Below are 15,342 nucleotides of genomic sequence, written 5' to 3' on the forward strand. Positions count from 1 at the left end.
TGTTTCTGTGCAAATATTCAGGCTTCCAATATTGTGAAAGTTGATCAAATGTTTGTCCATTTCTAGGTAGTAAAATGAAATTCCTTCACAAGAAGTGAAGAACCTTTGGAAGACATCTTAATGGGAAAGAAGGCTGAATCTAGCACAGTCACTTTTTCTTTTATTCAGTGGTTCATTGATTTGTGATTGTCAATATAGCATTACCCATTGGAGATAAAGGAAGACTATTACTTCAAAGCTGTGCTCACTAATGTGAAAGACTCAAGGGGGAATAAAACCAGTTCCATTGAATATTTATTATTTAGACTTGCACGAAGTCTACCTGGTCTCTGCCTGGCTTTCACCTGTCATTGGATAAACTTTACCTGTGGGATGTCAATGGAAGAGAGATAGAGAAACAAGGAGAATATACTATACACAACCTTCAAATTGTACTACAGATGTTGTGCAGATATGAAACACGCTGGAAAATGAGGGAAAAGAAAAAGGTAGCATTGGTAAATTTGTGAATTCATAAACACTTTCTACTTGGTTTTGAACTCTACTGTTAATACTCAGGAGCCACAAACTTTGTCCTGTTCAATTTAATACGACACAGACACCAGGAGCTATGGAAAATCTGTCATCCTCTGTAACACGTTATCAGCCGAGAGAACACTGGGTTTTGGATTGTAAACACGATTTTACCCTCAGGACGTTGGCTTGATCAACAAAATTGATGTCAGTTGGGTGCAGTCTTGCACTGTACATGTACATTTGTGCTGGTCAGTAACGGAGGATATGGCAGCGCAAAGACTGTTCCAATGCCTGCTTGGTGACAGGGACTCATATGCTGAAGGAGTGATGCAGCCCAGAACTCCCTGTATATTATAAGTGTACAAAGCTCAAACTCCAGAATCACTCAACTGTGTCAATGTGCTGTGTACATTGTCTGAACTGTAAGTCTTTGTAGCATTCCAAATTGAATTATTGTCAACCGGAGTAAATTGGTGGAAAACTGTATTTTGTGGAGCTGTTGGTTTGGGAGAGTAAGGGAGTCGCACCTTGAATTTCCAACTCATTTCACTTCGAATAAGCTCTCACTGACAGCTCTTAATGACTATCTGTCCATACTTGAAGTAATTGTAAATAAGGAAATATCACTGGTGCCCACCTTGCAGTTTAAATAAACCAAGTACATAGCCCAGAGTTTATCATTGCTTAGTAGCTGCCAATTTTACTTAGCTGGTTACTTGAGTGCCATTATACACATAGCAAGATGGATTTGAAGGAGTTTCTTGGTGTAGTGGTCTCAGTCTGGTCCATGTACAGATCATTAGATTGTGATTCTCTTAAGTAGGAAACTGCTATGGATTTTTTTAGTGACAAGTTTATGTTGTAGATTACAGAGTCCAAAAGGATCAAAGTTTGCAACAAAACAGAGCTGGCTTACAACAGTGTCTTGGAATAGAGGAGAGCAATTGTCACTTTGGCCACAACTTGTACTCTCTACAATGTGGAAGTGCAATAGAAGGAACGGTTATGCCACACAATGTCCTGAGAAATCAGCTGTACTCATCAATGCTTAGATGTTGCTGGCATATTCGGACTGACAACCAGTATAATGAGACAGTACAGTACAAAGTAAGCAATATTGTCACAGAATCTTAACAATAGGCAGCGGGCAGACAAGTTGAATCATAAATGTAGCTATCGGGTAAAAGGGCACTGATGTTCAAACCACTGTAAAGTAGCTTTTGGCAGGGGTGTTGTACTCTAGGTTATCATAGACAAATTATGTTACCAGCATGATCACTAGGTGACTCTTAGTTTACATATTCCTGGTAAAAAGAAATTCTAAGATGATGCTAGTTTTTTAGAAGCACTCCAGCTGCTTATTGGCATTAAATAATAAGTTTGATATTTATTATGGACCTGCACAGCTTTAGTTAGCAGTGAACAAATAGCCTCTGAAATCAGTCCTTGGGCACTAAGGATGAAAGGGTTTCACATTTACCCAATCATAGTTCTCGCTCTCATCCTTTTATTACCCGTCATCCTCAGCAGAGGGTTGTCTGGGGAGTGGCCTGTTATCAGCCATTGCTACTCTTTAACTGGCCCTCAGAAATTACACGACAATGTAACTTGGGGGCAGCATGTTACTCTACTAATCCTCCTCCCCTCCAGGACCAGCTGAGATTAGGAACTCTGCGTGGGGAAGTGCAAATATAAACCCCATTCTGATCATTTTGGGATTGTACATTAGTGGGTCACTATGCTTCATTACTAGGTACAGCGCATGTTCGTGATCAGAGAATCAGCTAGAGTTATATGGTCAGTTGTCTCCACTAGGTACAAGGGTTAATTTTAAAAATAGGCTTGCAGAAAAATATTTCCTCAAACTGGCTTTTTAATAAGAGACTTTATTAGAAAACATGCTGTTAAATCCTAACCTTGAGTACTACGCAGTCATAGAATCCCTACAGTACAGGAGGCTGCCTTTCAGCCCATCAAGCCTGCTCCGACAACAATCCCACACAGGCCCTATTCCTCTAACCCCATGTATTTACCCTGCTAGTCCCCCAACACTAAGGGGCAATTTGATGGGCAATCAACCTAATCCGCACAGCTCTGGACTGTGGGAGGAAACCCACACAGACACTGGGAGAACGTGCAAACTCCACACAGACAGTGATCAGAGACCTGAATTGAACCCAGGTCCCTGGCGCTGTGAGGCAGCAGTGCTAACCACTGTGCCCCTTGATTAGAACCAGATATTTTATTGCTGAATGAGTTCATTACATGAACAGGCACTGGGGTGGAGTGCAGTGAAGTGAAAGACAAAAAGGAACAATGACAGTAATAGGATGGCTAGGTGAAGAGATAAAGAAAAGGAACAGACAGAGCTCTGGCCTGAGAGTCAGAAGTTGTAGAAATCAAATGATCAAAAAGTGTACATATACAAGCCCCACAATATGTTGTTCACACCATGAAATACAAGAATAATGTTTTGTCCAATTACTGGGAATGGGATTTCAGAACACAATTCAAAACGAATGGAGTCCACTAAGACATGTTCCCTGTCAACCCTTATTGTTCCTATACCTATAGAGTGTAACACTATAAAACCCAAGATCTTTCCATGTAACTTAAAGAAAATTCTATTTATTTCAGTGATTTGATTAACCAAAATCTGTTTTGTTGTATTTTGTTTGATTAATTTTGCTGGGTATGGCCAATAAACATTTTTTAAATGCATCAAATGAAAAGGAAAATCTCAACAAGCAAGAGTCGCTCATAACCTCAAGACTTTTCAAAGTACTTCACACCTAATAAAGTACTTTCTTGAAATGTGGTTACTGTTGTAGAATGGAAAAGCCAGTAGCCAGTTAGCACACAGCAAGGTCCCATAAACACTGTGATAAATGGCTACACAATCTGTTTTAATGGTGTTGATGTTGGAATAAAGGTGGCCAGGACAAAGAAGCACTTTGCTACAAAAATAATTACTTGTCCCCCAATATTAACTGTCAAAAATGGCATGAAATTTTGGAATCGTTAGTAGCATCAGGGTTGGATAATTTGTCATCTGAAAACAAGGCAGGAAATTAATAAGGTTTTTTAAAAATTTATGCAAATGGAGCACATCATTTCCAGTGGAAAAAGGTCACTGATGCCCTGCATACTTTTAGCAATGTGTTGACCTGGACCAGTTTCCTTCGTCTCCATCCTCCCCCTGATCAGGGGTTTGGGTTCTCCACCATCTTTCTCTTCATGGCTAAATCATGGGGTCACTAAAAGTCTGGAGAAGCTTGCTCTACTACAGTGCTCTGCCTGACCTGTCCAGGCAGTGGGAACAGGTCATGAAAATTCCAATGGTCTGCATAACTAGGTAAGCACTCACTGCCCACTGCCTAGAGTGGTCAGACTGATTCGAATGGGATCAGCACACCTGGCAGGACAGCCAGCATATGCATGTATATAGCCGAAACAAAAAACTTTGAAATAGTACAGCATGAAAAGACATTTATCATAAGGGGATCTACATTCTTGCTGTAATTGTTTTTGACCTTGTCTCTGGGATTTTGGTCAAGTTTTAAGCTGCTGACTTTTTTTTATATCAAAATACAATTGAAGAGTTCAATTTTTTTATAACAAAATACATTTCCCACCCATCCTTGCAAAACTGCAACCTCCTTAGAACAGATCACCGGGAAGGGAGAGAGAACTGGGAGACAAATTTGTTCATCTTCATTCAAGTACCGCAGCAGTCACAAAGATGTCAATAAGTTGTAGGTTGACCTATAAACAAACATACTCTGCCATCATCACTCTGAATCAACCGCTTTAAGGAAGATTGTAATAAAACTTGTGAACTGGCTGACTTGCAAAAGTCAAACTTGAAAGGTAAAAGTTATCTTTTGCTTTTGTTATTCCTTAAATGGACAAAAGCTCCTGCATAGCAATGCTGATTTTGGTGAAGGATTCTCATTCTAAAATAGGAGAATGAAGTCTGCCTCTATAAGGTTGTTTTTTATCAGATTGCAAGAACAATCAATGCTCCTAAGGGAATGTGAATGAAGGTGAACACAACTTACTGTGTAAAATAAATGGAGCACAAAATATATTACAATTGGCAACTTGGAAATTGGTGTTAATGCAAACGGTTAATGGTATTTAGCTGAAACATCCTCTCAGCATCTATCCTGGCAAAACCGCTCAATCTTGTGTATTGCAATAAAGTCACCATTCATTCTTCTAAACACCAATGAGTAAAGAGCTAGCCTTTTGTCATAGGACAACCCCTTCATCTCAGGAATCAGCCTAGTGAACCTTCTCTTAACTGCTGGCAACGTATCTGTGTCATACACACCATGTCTGCGTTGGTTTCGTCTGGGTGCTCCGCTTTCTTCCCACACTCCAAAGATGTGGGGGTTCGGTTGATTGGCCATACTAAATTGCCCTAAGTGTCAGGGAGATTAGCACAGTAAATATGTGGGGTTATGGGGATAGGGAGTGGGTGGGATTGTCGTCGGTGCAGGCTTGATGGGCCGAATGGCCTCCTCCTGCACTGTAGGGATTCTGCACTTATATTCCTCCTTCAGGAGTTCAAACTGTACCCAGTACTTTAGATATGATCTCACCAATACCTTGTATAGTTGTAGCCAATCTTCCCTACATTTTGTATGCCACCTCCTTACAATATTGGCCACCATTCAATTTGCTTTCCTAATAACTTGCTATACTTGCATCTTAACATTTTGTAATTAATGTACAGTGTTATCCAGATTCTTCTGTAACACAGCATTCTGTAGTCTCCATTTAAATACTGTTTTTTTTCCTTTCTGCCATCATATCTTAACCTATCTATTTTCCTTTGCATACGTTATTTCCTCTTGCTTTCCTATCTATTTGGGTGGCCTGGTAGCACAGTGGTTAGCACTGCTGCCTCACAGTGCCAGGGACCCAGGTTCAATTCCAGCCTTGGGTGACAGTCTGTGTGGAGTTTGCACGTTTTTCCTCTGTCTACTTGGGTTTCCTTCAGTTTCCCCGCAGTCCAAAGATTTGTAGGTTAGGTGGATTGGCCATGCTAAATTGCCCCTTGCTTTCCAAAAAATGTTAGGCGGATTAGCCACGGTAAATGCACAGGATTATGGGGATAGGGTGGAGAGGAGGGCCTGGGTAGGATGCTCTTTTGGAGTTGTTGCAGACACGATGGGCCTCATTCTGCATTCTACAGATTTTATGATTCTATCTTTGTATTGTCAATAAATTTGGCTACAACGCGGTCGGTCCCTTTATCCAAGTCATTATTATAGATTGTGGTATTTTACTAGTTAGTCAACCTGATAATGACTCATTTATCCTGATACTCTATTTCCTGTTAGTTAGCCAATCCTTTATCCACACTAACATATCACCCCAACACTATGAGCGCTTATCTTGAACTGTATGTGGCACCTTATCAGATGCCTTTTGGAACTCCAAATACACTACTTCCACTGTTTCCTCTTTATCCATCCTGTTTGAACACTAGCAAAATTTCAAAATACGATTTTCCTTTTCACAAAACCATGCTGACTTTGTCTGATTTTGTAAATCACAAGACTACTATCACAGTAATGGATTCTAGCATTTTCCCAATGGCAGCTGTTAGGTTAACTGGCCTATAGTTTCCTGCTTCTAGTCTCCCTCTTTTCTTGAATAGAGGTGTTATGTTTGTGGGTTTCCAATCTGCTGGGACCTTTCTAGAATCTAGGGATTTTTGGACAATTATAACCAAGGCATCCTCTATCTCTTCAGCCACCTCTTTTTAAGACCCTAGGATCCAGACCATTAGGTCCAAGGACCTGTCAGCCTTTAATCCAGTTAAATTTCCCAGTACTTTTTCCTGTTGTGATTGCTTTAATTTCCTCCCTCCTCTTGCCTCTTGATTTCTACATTCTTGGGATTTTTTTTTGTTGAGTCTTCTACTGTGGACTGATGCAAAATACTTATTCAAAGTCTGTTATTCCCTTGTTTCCCACCATTAATTTCCCCAGTCTCATCCTCTAAGGAATCAATACCCAATTTAGCTACTCTCTTCCTTTTTATGCAGGATGAGAACCTGACGAGGATTTAATTTGCCATCGGATAGTCCTTGTGTATTCCCACTATTGTCTCCAAGCTACAGAAACTTGCAGAGCTGTGTAATTTATTGGCCAGCTCTCTTTCCGATAGCTAATTAATATTTTGAACCATCAAGACCCACCAGAATTGCATATCTGCTATTGAATGTTGTCAAAAGTGCTGCTTTGGATACATGATTTTTTAAAAAATTGCTAGCAAATACTAATAATACCCAAAGTGTATTAAATACCTTTTATTTTGAAGAGATGTGTTCACTTTCAGAAAGATGACCGGCCAACAGCAAGAATAAGGAAAACCACAGTTTCCCTGTGGAATCACATTCTGAACCAATAACCCAGTTTGTGGTTTGGATTGACTTTGAACTCTTCAATTATATTTGGAAACGAAACAATTGAAAGATAGTTTATATTTCTGTTTAAAATTTTCCTAGCCACACAACTTTCAACCTAAAGGTCTCTTAATCTGGCTGCTAGGCTGACTGCAAAAATGCTTCTTGCATCTCTCTCTGGACAGACTAATTGAACTATGATCATTAACCAGCTTACAAAAATGCAACATTATTTTTCTCCATTACATTCATATAAATTACAATAAAACAAACATTAACTGGTGCAATGTTCAGCTATCACTTAGCCTGTTCAAATGGACATAAAAGATCGCAAAGAAAATCAATCGGTTCTAACCCACATTCATGAGGCACTGCCAAAACAGATCTTTGTTTATGGAACCTTGTATGCAATTTGACTCCCATATTTGTCTACAAAAACAACAGTGATTACTTTTCCAGAATAATTAATTGTCTACAAGGTGCTTCATTCAGGTCATTCTGAAAACTTGAACAGTTCCTTTTAACTTTCATTTGGACGGGTATTATAGCAGTGAGCTCTTTACACAGGTACCAGAGAATGGATCACGACTGATCACAGTTCCTGCTTTCAGAGCCTAGCTTCAGTTGGCTTTCCAACTTAGTATGGGTCAGTTCTGGAGAGACTGGAGTAGTTCATCAGTTCAAGAAGTTGGAATGAAAGACAAGTTAAAATTAGCAGGAAACCCATCTAATCCTGGAAAACTGACCTGCGGACAAACAGCACCAATAGCAGCTTTTGGGGAAAAAGATCTTCAAGATAATGCCACAATCTCAGGTAACAGTGGGCAGTTTAGTTGGGGAATGCAGCAGATTAATGGTACAGATGTGCACAAGTTTTATGCCCTCTCATACTCCGAACTCCAACTTCTTCGTATCTGGGAAGTCCAAGAATGTCAAATGAAAAAGGTGGTTTCCGCAATATAGATTCAGCAATGTTTAAAAGGGTAACAGAATATTTATGGATGCATTAAACAGGTAAAGGTTGGCTTGCCGGTTGAGAGCTATCAAATTGAATGTTCTGTGTCTGGAATTACTGCATCTGTTGCTTTTTGATAGAATCACAGAAAAACCTGAGTTTTCGAGGGAGCAGTTTCACATCAACGGAAACAGCCTCATAGTCTTCATTATCTATACTGAAGAAACCTTCTGTTCCCTGAGGGGAGAAAGAGAGAGAGAGAGAAAGGAAATAATGCATTAGTTATTCAGGTTGGATCCAACCTTCTTATGAAAGAAATTGGCAGGTTCTGGGTATGTAACCAAATACTCCTCAGATCACAATATCATCTGTGCAGAACAGCCATCCAGAAATGACTAATATCGAATAAAAATTTATCAAACCCCAGAATGTTTTCAATTTTTCTTTGTGAAGGTGACTGTTCTCCTTCAGGAGGTTACCGATTACCCTCTGATGCCCAATTGACAGTGGAGCTATTGCAAAAAGTAAGGCAACATAAATCTGAGGTAAGTACTGGCAGTTGAATTTCAACCTGCAAGAAGTCAGTGGAATGTGAAAGCTCATAAGAGCATGAAATTGAGGTGTTGATGGGCAGGATTTTCCCCCTGACCTCTCTAAGGTAAGAGCAAGGAGTTTAAACTATTGAGAGTTTAGGTTTCACAAGCTACAATTAAGTGAGAAAGAATTGAGTTCAGGGATCCCTCATACTGTGCTTTAGCCTAAGGGTGAGACCTTACCTGGGGTAGCTGCAGCTTACAGAAACTGGCTTGGAAAATTTGACTGCCTTCGGGACACAAGAGTGGATCAGTCAACTTCTGACTCCTGTTAATGGTCAAACAAGAAGTTATGATTAGCCAAAACACTACCTGATACAGAGTTCATGACAACGTGCTACAAGGTTTCTTCACAAGTATGATTGCCATTCTTTTTTTTTATTCACTCATGAGATGTGGGCATCACTAGCTATGTCATACATACATAATGAGCCAGCCTCTATAGCTCTCTGCGGTAAAGAATTCCACAGATTCACTACCCTCAGATGAAATTCCTCCCAATCTCTGTCTTAATTGGGGCAACCCCTTACTCTGAGATTATGTCCTCTGGTCCTAAACTGTCCTGATGTGGAGATGCCGGCGTTGGACTGGGGTAAACACAGTAAGAAGTTTAACAACACCAGGTTAAAGTCCAACAGGTTTATTTGGTAGCAAAAGCCACACAAGCTTTCGAGGCTCTGAGCCCCTTCTTCAGGTGAGTGGGAATTCTGTTCACAAACAGAACTTATAAGACACAGACTCAATTTACATGAATAATGGTTGGAATGCGAATACTTACAACTAATCCAGTCTTTAAGAAACAAAACAATGGGAGTGGAGAGAGCATCAAGACAGGCTAAAAAGATGTGTATTGTCTCCAGACAAGACAGCCAGTGAAACTCTGCAGGTCCACGCAACTGTGGGAGTTACAAATAGTGTGACATAAATTCTGATTCTAGGATCGCATGATAAAGACTCAGGAGGAAAAAAGCAGAAATATTTATGTGAAATAGTGTGACATAAACCCAATATCCCGGTTGAGGCCGTCCTTGTGTGTGCGGAACCTGGCTATCAGTTTCTGCTCCGCGACTCTGCGCTGTCGTGTGTCGCGAAGGCCGCCTTGGAGAACGCTTACCCGAATATCAGAGGCCGAATGCCCGTGACCGCTGAAGTGCTCCCCAACAGGAACTTCTTAAAGACTGGATTAGTTGTAAGTATTCGCATTCCAACCATTATTCATGTAAATTGAGTCTGTGTCTTATAAGTTCTGTTTGTGAACAGAATTCCCACTCACCTGAAGAAGGGGCTCAGAGCCTCGAAAGCTTGTGTGGCTTTTGCTACCAAATAAACCTGTTGGACTTTAACCTGGTGTTGTTAAACTTCTTACTGGGCCTAAACTGTCCAACAGGGAAAACAACCTTTCAGCATCTACGCTGTCCAGCCCCCTTGAGAATCCTAGATGTCTCAATAAGTTCATCTCTCATTCTTCTAAACTCCAATGAATAGAAGTCCAACCTACTCAACCTTTTTCATAAGAAAACACCTCAGTTACTATAGTCTCAAAGAAAGATGCATGTTGTATTTTCCAATTTTCCCTTTCATTTTGGAGCTGTGTGGCTTGCCTTGTATCTTTCCAATCACTGACTGAGACATCTTTCTAGGTATTCATGGCCTTTCTATAGGTTCATTCTGAATAAACTAATATCCCTAATAACGAAATAAGAAATTTCACATGAATGGATGACATAGTGGTTAGCACTGCTGCCTCACAGTGCCAGGGACCCAGGTCTGAGTCTGGTCCTGGGTGACTGTGTGGAGTTTGCACGTTCTCCCCATGTCTGGGTGGGGGTGCTCTGGTTTCCTCCCACAATCCAAAGATGTGAAGGTTAGGTGGATTGGCCATAGCAAATGCAGGGTGTTATAGGGATAAGGCAGGGGGAGGGCCTGAGTGGGATGCTCTTTCTGAGAGTTGGTGCAGATTCACGGGCCGGGTGGCCTCTTTCGGCACTGTAGGGATTCTATGAAATGTCAACATTGCATCCCAATGCCTTCAGACTATTCAATCCATTGAATATTTCTTTAAGAGTTAAACATTTGATCCTTTTCTGCAACTCTCTTCTTGCTTCAGTCAGCCTAATAAAGGCTGAACTTGTCTGGATGAAGTTTTTCACTCAAAATATTCATGTTAAATTTTCAGATACTAACTGACCTTTCCCACCCTCCTTTCAGATTCCTATTATGTTCACTGTTTTCTTTCTGTTCCAGCTGTCACCGTGTCTACAGAATAGGTTCTATTTAAAACAACGGTGCTTATTTAATTATTGGGAAAACACAAGTACCAACGGATTCCTGATCAACGATTGTTCTGGAAACACAAACAATAAAAGAAAGGGCAATTGAAAGCTTGCACCATTGCTAACTACCTGTATAAACATTCAGCTCCTCTTTGTCTAATGTCATATTTATTCTTGGATGTGCAGCGAGCAAGTTGATAACATCGTTCAGGATGAACTGGCAAATGGAGGATGAATTACTTTTACTGTTAGCTTTCAAGAGCCTAATCTCCATCACTGTCCTCAAGTTGTGGGAAATTCTCAAAGTGTAAGCAGCAATAATTAGCCAGGGGCACAGAGCCTTTGATTTTCACCTCACACTCTCCACACTGTCTTGGTTTTTCAGACAGGAGAACTGGAAGCCAGGCTAATATACAGTGTTTGCATTTGAAATTTTGGATTTTTTAAGTATTAACGTTACAGGATGCGAGTATCACTAGCTAGGCCAACATTTATTGCCCATATCCAGTTGACTATGAGAAGATGGTGGACCTGGGTTCTTGAACCACTGCAATCCCCGAGGTATAGACAGATCCACAGTGCTGTTAAGGAGGGAGTTCCAGGTTTTAACCCAGTGACAGTGGAGGAACGGCGATATATTTCCAAGTCAGGATGGTGAGTGATGTGGAGGGGAGCTTCTAGGTATCAGTTGCTCTTGTCCTTCTAGATGGTAGTGGCTGTGGGTTTGGAAGGTGCTGTCTAAGAAGCCTTGGTGAGCTCCTGCAGTGCATCTTGTAGGCTGCCATTGTTCGCTGGTGGTGGAGTGACTGAATGTCTGTGGAAGTGATACCAATCAAGCAGGCTGTTCTGTCCTGGAGCTTCTTCAGTGTTGTTGATGTTGCACTCATCCAGGCAACTGGAGAGTATTCCATCACACTGCTGACTTGTGTCTTGCAGATGGTGGACAGGCTTTGGAGAGTCAGGAGGCAAATTACCACCACAGGATTCCCAGCCTCTGACCTGCTCTTGTAGCCGCAGTTTTTATATGACTGGTCCAGTTCTGTTTCTGGTCAACGGTAACCCCCAGGATGTTATTACTGGGGGATTCAGCGATGGTGATGCCATTGAATATCAAAGGGCAATGATTAGATCCTCTCTTGTTGGAGACGGTCATTGCCTGACACTTGTGTGGTGTGTGTGCTACTCAGTCCCCACATCAGTCAGTGCAGACAGAACTGAGCTCTGGAATGAATACAGGAATGGGAGAAGCATCTTTTATTTTCAGAATGCATCTCATTTTATGAATTTTTTAATTAACATACTTGTTGTAGGGTGAACCTGGAGTTGCTAACAACAGTGGCAAGAGAGCAACACTTCTAACATCTCTTCCAGAAACTGAACTCTGAAACAGCAAATTATTTAACAAATACACTTGAGACATGAGACACCTACCCTGTAGCTACAAACTGTCCCTTGCTGATTGTGTCTGGTTCTATACAAATATTCATGGCATCTTCTGTACGCTGTAGAAAAATGGAAAAAGCATTTAGCAGGGTTTTCTATAGCACTCTTGAACTACTTACTCAGAGTTTCAATATTAATATTAACTCCACCGCATTTTTAACAAACAAGGGTGAATATGGCTTGAATGCAAAGCTGGATGTGCACATTTTTCATATTAGAAGATGATAAATGAGAAAAAGGGATTCAAAGCTTCCAACACAATGAAACGCTGTTTGTACAAAGACCACTAGTAGCAATGGAGTATAGTTAGTAGGGAGGTGATTTCCTCTACGTCCATTTCACATGACATATATCTGGTTCCAGCCAAGAGAAGATACTTTCCACAGGAAACAAAGGCAAATCAAACATCAAATGCCTATTCCATTACAAGATTAAACAGCAGCATTAATAAAAGCATTAAGTCAAACCATGAGTGCAGATCTTAGTATACCTACTGACTTGGGTAACAGTTTTCTCCCCATAGACATACATCATCTCTACATTCATACAGCCAAATCTCTGAATGTGATTATTTTTGTGGAAAGTAAAATCGTCCTAACGGAGTTTGCGGCCATTATCAGCTCCTGGCTGTCGGTACTGACAGTAACTATTCTCACCTTGAGATCTGCCTGCTTGTTGAGTGTGCTGATGGTCACTTCCACTGCTGATTTCTGCACTTCTTCCCAGTGCTCCGGTTCCACTGGCATCAACATCACTGCAGTCAGAATAGGAAACCCAATGAAAACTCTCAACTCCATTTTCCAAAGACAAACCACTTACAAGCAAAATCATTCCATCCTCCTCCGTGCTGCCTGAGCTGACCAATTCTAAACCCAGAGAAGGCACAACACTCAACCAAATACCGTCAATCATTTGATTTCCCCTGCTTTTCTTTTAAGAAGTGGAAATAATTGGATCAGTTTTCCATCATTTCATATTGCTACCCACTCTTCATCTGCTTGTCCCAGCTCCTGCAATGGAAAGTGTGGACACAGTCTGTTCACAAGTTACTGCCCCTCATAACAGATCACCAGGAAATGGCACAAAGTGGTAAGGCACAACCGTCCCATTGAGTTTCCCATTTCATCACATGGGGAAAAATGCCGCTCCTTCCTGCCTGGCATAGCGCAGACGAGGACCAAAGAGAAACAGGGCCCAAATCCAGTTTTTGACTATTCAGTGATGCTGAGAATTAGTGTCTACTGATGAATTTTCACAATATGCTAACTTTCATATACTATCTTGAAACTTCACCATATATCATCCATATCCCTGTAATACGACTGCCTTTCTAATGTGATAACATTGTGTTGCTAAAATCAGGATTATAGTTATAGCTGATGGAACTTAAATGGTATTTTTCACACTCTGCTTTGCAGATTATCACAGCAGATGTGGTGGGGGGTTACAGGTTATCGGTGGTTTCTTACCATTAGGGTGGGGTGGGGAGGGGATGAGGGAGAGACTGCTTGCCGGCGGCGGTGGGGTGTGTGCGTACGTGGAGGTGTACTTGGAGTGTATGTGTGAGTGGGTAAGGGGGAAGAGAAGAACCCCAAAAAGTATACAGGAGTCAAGATGGCAGAACGACAGCAGGACCTGGGACAGTATGAGTATTAGTCAGGGTGGGAGGAAGAATCTTGGCACTATCACAGCTTTTAATTTCCAAATTTACTGGGCTCAGTATGCATGCGAGAGAATGTGTGCACGAGAATGTGTGTGTGAGAGACAGTGAGAGCATGTGTGTGCGTGTGTGCATGTGTCTGTGTATGAGTGTACGGTTAGCACTGCTGCCTCACAGCGCCAAGGACCTGGGTTCAATTCCGGCCTCGATTAACTGTCTGTGTGGAGTTTGCAGATTCTCCCAGTGTCTGTGTGGGTTTCCTCCCTCAGTCCAAAGATGTGCGGGTTGGGTTGATTGGCAATGCTGAATTGACCCTAGTGTCAGGGGATTAATGGTAAATAAGTGGGGTCACAGGAATAGGGCCTCGGTTGGATTGTGGATGGGCCGAATGGCCTCTTTCTGCACTGTAGGGATTCTATGGGAGAGTGTGAGGAAAAGGAGAGCGAGAGTGAGTGAGTGAGTGTGTGTGTGTGCGCGTGTGCACACGCCTGGCTCACTTCCAGTCTCAGAGTTCTCACTCACCCACAGCCCCACACACACACATATTCACACAGTTGGGTGTGGGTGAAGGTGAATGAGTGAGCACCTAAGACTGGGAGTGAACTGGACGCACACCCGCACTCTCTCACACTTACTCTAATGGCCATCTTTATTAATAATTCATTTCTTAAATGATTTATTGCTTTGAGTTGTTTTTTGTTGTTCAGCAATTGTTTCTTTTCTTCAGACCTCAACTTTATTTTTGAAATCCACGTTTGATGTTGTGCCAAATCTTATCTTTCTGAAATTTGCCCCTCGAGTGAGAAAAAAATTGAAATGTGGCACCTCATGCGAAAAGGTTGGACAATGCGATGCTGGAGGTGCAAATCCAAATGGGAAAAAATATTTTTAATAAGTGTTCCTCCTCAAAGGAAGGATGTTTCACCTGCACTCCCGTCCCAAAGTACATAAGACAACAATACTTCATTAGCACTAAAAGGGAAGGCGATGGTCTAGTCTTATTATCGCTAGATTATTAATCCAGAAACTCAGTTAATGTTCTGGGGACCCGGCTTCAAATCCCGCCATGGCAGATGGTTGAATTTGAATTCAATAAAACAATCTGATTGTCGGAAAAACCCATCTGCCGTCCTTACCTGGTCTGGCTTACATGTGACTTCAGAGCCACAGCAATGTGGTTGACTTTCAACTGCCCTCGGGCAACTAGGGATGGGCAATAAATGCTGGCCAGTCAGCCACTCCCATGTCCCACAAAAAAGAAAGGAGCAATAAGATTTAAAGCACTCAAGCACCTTACCCTCTTTGGGAGTTGCCCAGTATAATTCTAGTCTCCTTAATATCCGATGCCACAGATTGGGCCTTGGTTGTTTTTCTTTTAATTGTTCTGGTGGTCTTTCTGTGGGGCCGAGGTATGCGATGGAGGTTTGGCGGGTTGGTGGCCATTCCTAGATAGTGAACACAGAAATACAGCTTGCCAATAA

General features: G+C 41.5%; 2 protein-coding genes across 5 annotated transcripts in view; one reads left to right on the top strand and one right to left on the bottom strand.

The window, feature by feature from the left end:
* The window catches only part of LOC144498628 (DENN domain-containing protein 2A), a 105,446-nt gene extending 102,210 nt beyond the window's left edge, over nucleotides 1–3,236 (top strand). For all 3 annotated transcript variants that reach the window (XM_078220021.1, XM_078220023.1, XM_078220024.1), the window contains exon 20: nucleotides 67–3,236. In XM_078220021.1, coding sequence (XP_078076147.1) covers nucleotides 67–98 — 32 coding nt within the window. In that variant the 3' untranslated portion in view covers nucleotides 99–3,236. The remainder of the gene's footprint in view (nucleotides 1–66) is intronic.
* A 3,206-nt stretch (nucleotides 3,237–6,442) lies between these two features.
* Nucleotides 6,443–15,342, bottom strand: part of agk (acylglycerol kinase) — a 37,980-nt gene continuing 29,080 nt past the window's right edge. Inside the window, exons 11-16 of one of the 2 annotated variants that reach the window (XM_078220026.1) lie at nucleotides 15,159–15,306; nucleotides 12,858–12,955; nucleotides 12,190–12,260; nucleotides 8,669–8,753; nucleotides 7,968–8,129; nucleotides 6,443–7,851 (exon numbers count right to left, since the gene is read on the bottom strand). In XM_078220026.1, coding sequence (XP_078076152.1) covers nucleotides 8,007–8,129; nucleotides 8,669–8,753; nucleotides 12,190–12,260; nucleotides 12,858–12,955; nucleotides 15,159–15,306 — 525 coding nt within the window. In that variant the 3' untranslated portion in view covers nucleotides 6,443–7,851; nucleotides 7,968–8,006. Of the gene's footprint in view, nucleotides 8,130–8,668; nucleotides 8,754–12,189; nucleotides 12,261–12,857; nucleotides 12,956–15,158; nucleotides 15,307–15,342 lie in introns of both variants that reach the window. The other variant, XM_078220025.1, reaches the window with a different exon arrangement.

The sequence above is a fragment of the Mustelus asterias genome, chromosome 9 (assembly GCF_964213995.1).
Source record: "Mustelus asterias chromosome 9, sMusAst1.hap1.1, whole genome shotgun sequence".
Classification (NCBI taxonomy): domain Eukaryota; kingdom Metazoa; phylum Chordata; class Chondrichthyes; order Carcharhiniformes; family Triakidae; genus Mustelus; species Mustelus asterias.